The sequence below is a fragment of the Camellia sinensis genome, chromosome 11 (genome assembly GCF_055761805.1).
Source record: "Camellia sinensis isolate YWXY chromosome 11, ASM5576180v1, whole genome shotgun sequence".
Taxonomy (NCBI): Eukaryota; Viridiplantae; Streptophyta; class Magnoliopsida; order Ericales; family Theaceae; genus Camellia; species Camellia sinensis.
This window is the reverse complement of record NC_138971.1, coordinates 50,110,516-50,118,248: the sequence shown is the minus strand read 5'-3', so window position 1 is coordinate 50,118,248 and position 7,733 is coordinate 50,110,516. Positions and strand designations below refer to the sequence as shown.

Sequence of the window (7,733 nt, the reverse complement as noted above, 5' to 3'; positions counted from 1 at the left end):
AAAATCGGAGCAAACGGAGAAAGTTAAGCGGTCCCGAATCGAGGCACACGACCAACGGCTCCGAAAATCCGAAACTGGTCTCCAAACGGGAACAGTGGCCTATGACCACGAAAAGTAGCCTATGGCCACTGAGAGATGGTCTACGAGACCTCTCCCTCCCTTCGGGAAGGGAAAACAGAACCTGGTTCGCAAATTGAGGCAAAGCACAAAAGAGTCCCGAGGTCCGGGGGTAAGGCTCTCAGCCAAAACTCCGAAACCTCAGAACGAGCATAACATGCATCATCACCGAGTGCTCAATCAATGACGTCTGAGTCTTAAGGTCAGTCAAAAATGGGGTGTCTATAGCACTTCTCCTAAATCATTAAAAGCTTTGACACAAGTAAAGATTACTACAATGTGAAGAAAAACATGAATAGTTGAACTTATATGTGAGTTTGACTGTGGCACAATAGCTCTTTGTTTTGATAAGGTTTTTGTTGGTGATACCATTACTATATGTATATCATCGTTGGAGCATTTTGCTCAATTCTGAAAATTAAAACTAGAATCCATGGCCTCAATTGGCAAAAATCATAGAATTCACCAATAAAAAAGGAGAATACATATCTATGCAAAACACAGTCTATAACATATTCTGGACAATATGATAGTTCACATATCATTTATTTAAGGAAAGACTTACTTTAGAATACTTTACAAAAGACAAATTCATCAAACCCCATCAACATATATACTACAACTATAGAATTGTTCAAACTTATTTCTTTCCAACAACTCAAGAAAATCCATAACATGATCTCAATACTGCTTCCTCTGAGGGTCCTTTCTCCAGCTGAATATAAGACCTTTAATGACAACAAAGCATATAACAAGCATATTAGTGGATGTTAACATGGTTTCTCTGAAATAATGCAACAAATGACTTTTGAAAAATTATTTGAGAAATGTATTTACACTATTTGAACTATAAAACAACAAACTTGCATTTGTTTCAATGTTTTTAAGCATGTGACATTTTTGGCACTTTTGGTAAAGAAATTAGGTGGAAATTAATCTGTATACTTTTTACTATATGATCTTGAATGTAAGACATATTTTGATGATAATCTGGAAATATCACTACCTCCACTTCAAAATATGAATGGTTATTCTTCAAGTCGTGATGATATTCCAAAAATCATTAACATGATTAGCATTGTTATGTTAATGATGGTAAGGAAATGAAAAAAATTCAAAAGATTCATTCAAGAAAAATCATGGGGTATGAAGATAGAAATTTGATGCACACGTCGAAATTATCACAAGATATAGAGGTAATGTATGTACACACACAGAGAGAGAGAGAGAGAGAGAGAGAGAGAGAGAGAGAGAGAGAGATGAACCAATTGGGAGATAAATTCATCTTCCCAATTTTCCTTTGTTGAATTTCCTCCTTAGCTGAGCGAACTTGATTGCTATGATTACTGATATCCAATTGTAGCTATTTTCGATGAACTGGAAGTACGCGTACCTCCAAGACTTCTTGAAATTCAAAGTGCCACAGACCCCCAAGAACCCAACCAAGAAACCAGGTCCAATGCCAGTGCAAAACCACAAAAAATCAGTTTCATCTACAACTTTACTCTCATCAACACGTTTGTGATCACAATCAGATGATTTATCATCGAGGCAGCAGTTTAGTGGTGCACCACAAAGGCCATCATTGTTGCCTACATAAATGGAAGGATCGTTGAGAGTTTGAAGTTGATTTCTGTAACGCCCTCAAAATAACAACATTAAACCCATCAATATAGACATGCATTGATATAAAAATTCCACATTCTTCTATTCATCAGAGTTTCTTTATAAAAAGTATTGCATGTTAACAACAAAAGCAAATGCCCTAAAGGCTTACAGCTTTCCAAGTTAACACTTGGTTACAACAAAAGAGTGCTAACTCATTTACACATTAAGCCCTTGGCTTGAATTTACATGTAATACATCAAAAAGACAACAAAAGTGTGTCCGCCTCCAGCCTCCCAAGCTACGTCCTTGGAGGTGGCATGCTACTTATACCTGAAAATGATATTCCCATAAAGGGTGAGCCACAACCCAGTAGAAATACATTAAACCAAATATGAACAATGACTAAAAGATTAGCAGTTGATAGTTGGTCAACACTTATACTTTCTCTTATCACACTTTACGGTTTCATGACATACAAGTCCATATTACAGTTCATTTTCCAATTCCTTTCAATCCTCAATTTACAACCATGGCTCAGAACCTGGCCAAACAACTCATATGAGACAGTAACTCATACCAAACACTTCCCATTTCATAATAGATAAGCATACTAGCTATATCACACAACAACAGATAAGCATACAAGCTATATCATCACTTCCACAGATATGCATATGAGCACTATCACACTTCCAATGACAAGCATATGAGCTCTGTCAACACATTACTAGATAAGCATATGAGCTCTATCTATGGAGTCCATCCCCTATCTCCTCCCAACATATCCGGTTTAGAGGTCCATCCCCTATCTTCTCCTAAACCGTGGAGTACATCCCCTATCTCCTCCAACACAACACAATGCATATAAACAATAATTATACACATCATCACACAACACATAAATTTAACGTGTTCTTTCAATCATCATACTCAATGACTCATTCCAGTGATTAGTTTCTGTTTGCCTAATCATCATGCATTGTCTACAACAATCACGACTATCCTCCACCGATAGCCCAAAGCAGTTATTTCTATACAGAAAATAAATGTAACAATGGATATATAATCAACATTCCAACTAGGTGAGCGATAAATAATCCAACTACACCCTTTAATCCCTTCCATTCCCAATTTCCATATTCTCAATTCAATTCCTCATTTCCAACAATTAATTATACAAATTAATCAATCAATGTAATTAGGGCATTTTCCATAATTTACATTACAACCCTTAGGTTCCATTTTCATTAATGTCTTAACATTAATTTCACATTTTTAATGCCAAACACGCATCTAGGTTTTATACAGTTAAAACCCCAACTCTTGCAAATTTACACAAAAGCCCCCAAACTTTCACAAAATTACCAAACCAACCCCAACATTTCAAAATACTAAAATTTAAAGACAAAATCCATAGAGAGGAGTAGGATATCCCTACCTCAAACCCGGAGCCCCAAGGGAGAAGATGACAAAACCCAACGTGATCCAAATCCCGAAATTTTCAGATTAAAATGTAGCCCTCGACGATCAACAACTTTTTTGTAAAGGCCAAAGATGAGCAAATCACTCCTACTAGATCAAAACCTAGAGAGAATGTGGAGTTCTAGAGTGAGAGGCTCAACAATGGTGTTTTTGGAAAAGTAGGAGAGAGAAAAGATTTTGAAAAAGTGATCCAAAAGTCGGATCTCGGATTTATATAAAAGTCGCCCCGCTCGAGCATCAAACTCTCCGCTTGAGCGTCACTCACAGACTCCCGCTCGAGCGGCAAATCCCCCGCTCGAGCTCCGGATACACACTCCCAGAACTTTTACAGAACTAGGTCTCCGCTCGAGCGTCAACTCTCCCGCTCGAGCGTCACACACAACATCCCGCTCGAGCGGCCAATCCCACGCTCGAGCGTCGAACACTGCACAGGAAATATTGGATGGGTGCAATTCCCGCTCGAGCGTCAAAACCCTCGCTCGAGCGGACAGGTCAAAATCTGGGCAACTAGTTTTGGTTTCTAAACTCAACCAACCTATAACAAACTTGCCCAACACATCCTATAACTCAATATATAAAGTAAGAAAGGATGTAAACAAGATAATGATCAACTACCAACATCCACGGACACATGTCCGGATCACTATACAACAAGGGTAAATCCGGGATCGCTATAATTTCCCATTGGTATTTGCCCTGATAAATTATTGAATGACATGTTCAAATGACCTAGGTAGCTTAAGCTAGATAGACTTGGAGGAATGGGGCCAGAAAGTTTGTTTCGAGACAAATCAAGAGATTGCAATTGTGTCAAATTGCCAATATTATTAGGGATCCTTCCTTTTAGATGATTTCCAGATAAATTCAAGTTGAGCAACCCAGAAAGATCCATTAACTCTTCTGGAATCTTCCCAACAATGCCATTGTTCGAAAGGTCCATGGAGACGAGAAATTTGAGTGTCTTGGTGTATTTCAGTTCTCTTCCTTTCATTGAATCCAAAATGTTCTCTTCATAAGTTGCTCCAAGAACATCATTGTCAGTTGGATAGAAAATGTACGCACGATCTAGTGCAACCATGGCAGTGAAGTTGCCAAAACAACGAGGGGTATTTCCCGTTGTGTTATTTTGTGCCAAGTTCAACAATTGCAAATTTTGGAGATGACAGAGTTATGGAGGAATATCACCAAAGAAATTATTTGATTGAAGATTGAGAAATTTAAGACCAGTTAGGTTATATCCAATCCATGGAGGGATGTTATCAGTGAACACATTTTCACCTAGATCAATGGTGAAAAGAAGTGTCAAATTCTGTAACGACAAAGGAAGCTTCCCATAAAACTAATGTTACGCAAGTGCAAGGAATTGAGAGATTTTAGGGAACCCAATGAACTTGGAATTTCACCATATAGACTATTATTCGTCAAATCTAGCACCTCCAACTGATCCAACTGCCCCAAGCAAGGAGGAATTTTTCCTGATAACTAATTGTTTGAGAAATCAATAAGATTTATACTCTTTGCCTTGCACAAAGACAGTGGAATGACACCAGTCAAATGGTTATTTGAGAGACCAAGAAATGTGAAGCTCATCGTCGCATTATCATCACTCACAGTAATAGGTCATGAAAGCAAGTTGTTGGAGAGATCTAACAAATAAACATCTGAAGGAAGCTGTGTTAGCGGGCCCTCAAATCTGTTAGAACTTAATTGGAGAGATCTATATTTACATTTTTGAAATATTGGCACCTTTCCTTTGATCTGATTGTTGGAAAGATCCAAGTCTATAATGCCATAATAAATACTCTCAAACCAATCAGGAATGACAACTGAGATGCTTGCATTAGACATGTGTAACTCTATGACACTTTTTTGTGTTTCGAGCCATTGAGGAAATTGGGGTCCTACTTTGATAGATGACAATTTTATGACTTGGAGTTGAAAGGGAGGAACCCATTAGGAGGTCACATTCAAAACTAATGAATTTGAATGCAAGTACAATTTATTTAAACTCTTGAGTTTGGCAAAGTGAAGTTCAAATACGGTGCCAACAAATGCATTTTTTGACAAATCTAGCCATTCTAGTTTTGAAAGTTGTCCAAGACTAATTGGAATGCTCCCATTCAATTGATTGTCTCCAGTATCTAACTCTCTCAAATATGATAGTCTTCCGAGTGATGATGGCAGCGGACCATAAAATGAATTCCATCTAATAATAAGCCTCTCTAGTTTCTTCAACTCTCCCAAATGGTTTGGCAAACCACCGCTCAACTTATTTGAAGAAAGAGACAAATCTTCCAAACTATTATGGATTCAACCAAATGGACTTCCAACAGAAGTTGAAAGCTTTCCAGTGAACATGTTATAGGACAAATCCAATACACGCAAGTTGCAGAGGTTCCTCATGGAGTTTGGTATTTCACCTTCAAACAAATTCGAAGAAAGGTCAAGCATTGTAAGTTGTGTCATATTTCCCATCTCACTTGGAATTGGACCTTGAAGATAATTTGTATTCAACCTGAGGATGGAAAGAGAAGCAAGATTCCCAAGGCAATGGGGGATTGCACCTCCGAGGCTATTAAAACTAAGATCTATATGGACAAGACTGCTCAGGTTACACAAAGAATACAACATTGAATCATTGAATTTGTTTCTTGAAAGGTCAAGGACTGTGAGAGAGGTTAACCTTCCAAGTGTATCACGAATTGGACCACTTAAATCATTATAGCTAAGGTTGAGATACTGCAACCTTGAAAGATTTCCTAGATTATGAGGAATCGTTGCATCGAAAAGTGACCAAGAGAGGTCAAGGTATCTCAAGCTTTTCAAAGATCCTAAGGAATTAGAAATTTGCATATTATTCATGCTCAAGTCTAGGTAATGCAAATGATTCAAATCGAGTAAGGAAGGACTTACCTGACCACCCAATTTGTGCATTTCGAAATTTGGATCATAGTTGTCGGCATCGAGGTATCCAAGAGGCACAGTAATTGGATTATGCAGGTCAAGCTTCACAACATGGCTTGTTTTTTTGCTACAACCAACTCCCTTCCACGTACAACAGTCCTCTCCAACTCACGAGGATAAATGATTTCCTTCATCTGTGGGATTTCCTTTGAATTTCATAAGAGCTTCTCGCTCACTCGCTATGCAACTCACATTTGAATTTGTACTACTACAAATGAAAAAAAAAGCAAATAACATCACAAGTGCACTAGAGGTTGTGCCCGTAGCTTCTGAGTGTGGAATGTAATTTTGATGCTTGTGTTGAAAGATTAATTAGAGTTTTATAAATTGTATAAGAAGACTTGATTGTTTTGAAAAGTCTGAAGTCATGAGCACCTAGTTTTAATTATTATTATTATAATATAATGTATATAATTAAAAATTATTAAAATATATAAATAAGAATACATTTGTCCAAGTCAAGTCATCAGTGGACTGCCATTCCGTCGGCCATTACCTCTTTTTGGGGGTAAAAACTCGCCTCTAGTCTTTGGGGTGTCAGGTTCATATTGGAGAAACACACTAAAAAAAAAATTAAAGTTTTGGGGGTCAAAATTTAGAGATAAAATTATTTAGCGACTATCCTCACAATAATAAAAATTGATCTCTAAATATCTTTTGTAAAAAAAATTTATTTTTAGAGACTAAAATATTTAGTCTCTAAAACTTTTAATGATAGAATTATCAAATAATTTATCAAAAAAATTATCAAATACTCAGATAAAGTGTGAGATAGTGATACCAAAAAAATACATTTATATCAGTTACATATTGTACAAGTTTGTACAAGTGTTTTTTGCAAGTAAATTTAATGGTGTTAGTGTTACAAATTAATCTAATATAATGTGAGTAGTATATAGTTATTTTTAAAAGAGACAATTAAAGGGAGTCAAACGAGAATGAGATAAAATATTACATATAAAGGGCCTCTATTTTAGTGGGGTTTTAGGAGGTCTTGACCTGTTAAGTTGGTGGGATTGTTAAAATATGGGTATAATATTTTGTATATTTTGTAGAATCATTATGAGTTTTTATAGTTTTAATACAAATTATTATAATTATGTTACAAATGATGCCCCATAAAAGAAGTTTTAGTTACAAATTATTATGGTTATATAACAAACTAATATGATAATTTTATGAATATTAAAATATTACATACTATTATAGTGAAAAAGTTACTTACATCGTGATTTTGTTACCAATCATTGTAGTGTAGTTCTAAAAAGGCATACTGTATGCATTTTTAAGAGTGTACCATAATTATGCTCGTTTTATTTTATATAAAAAAAAAACCATCAAAGTATTTTCATCTTCATTTATTAGTATATGATAATTTCAAAATTTTGTTTACGTATCTATAATTCATTACCATTCATTTATTGGATGAATTGTGTGATATTATTTCTCATTTGCATTTTTCTAATGGTAAATTATTGAAATTTAAGTTCATGTAATACATTTTTGTAATGATTTTTAGCTTTGTTTTAATAGTGATTTGTTCATTTTAATAGTCTAAATTA

At 35.7% G+C, this 7,733-nt stretch overlaps 1 protein-coding gene across 1 annotated transcript; it reads right to left on the bottom strand.

The window, feature by feature from the left end:
* Positions 1-1,398: 1,398 nt before the first annotated feature.
* LOC145802319 (receptor-like protein EIX1) lies at positions 1,399-4,285 on the bottom strand. Its single transcript, XM_082895011.1, has 2 exons — positions 3,961-4,285; positions 1,399-1,709 (listed from the first exon to the last, which is right to left on the bottom strand). The coding sequence occupies exons 1-2, from the start codon at positions 4,283-4,285 to the stop codon at positions 1,399-1,401; spliced, it is 636 nt and encodes a 211-aa protein (XP_082751137.1).
* Between the last annotated feature and the right edge of the window lie 3,448 nt (positions 4,286-7,733).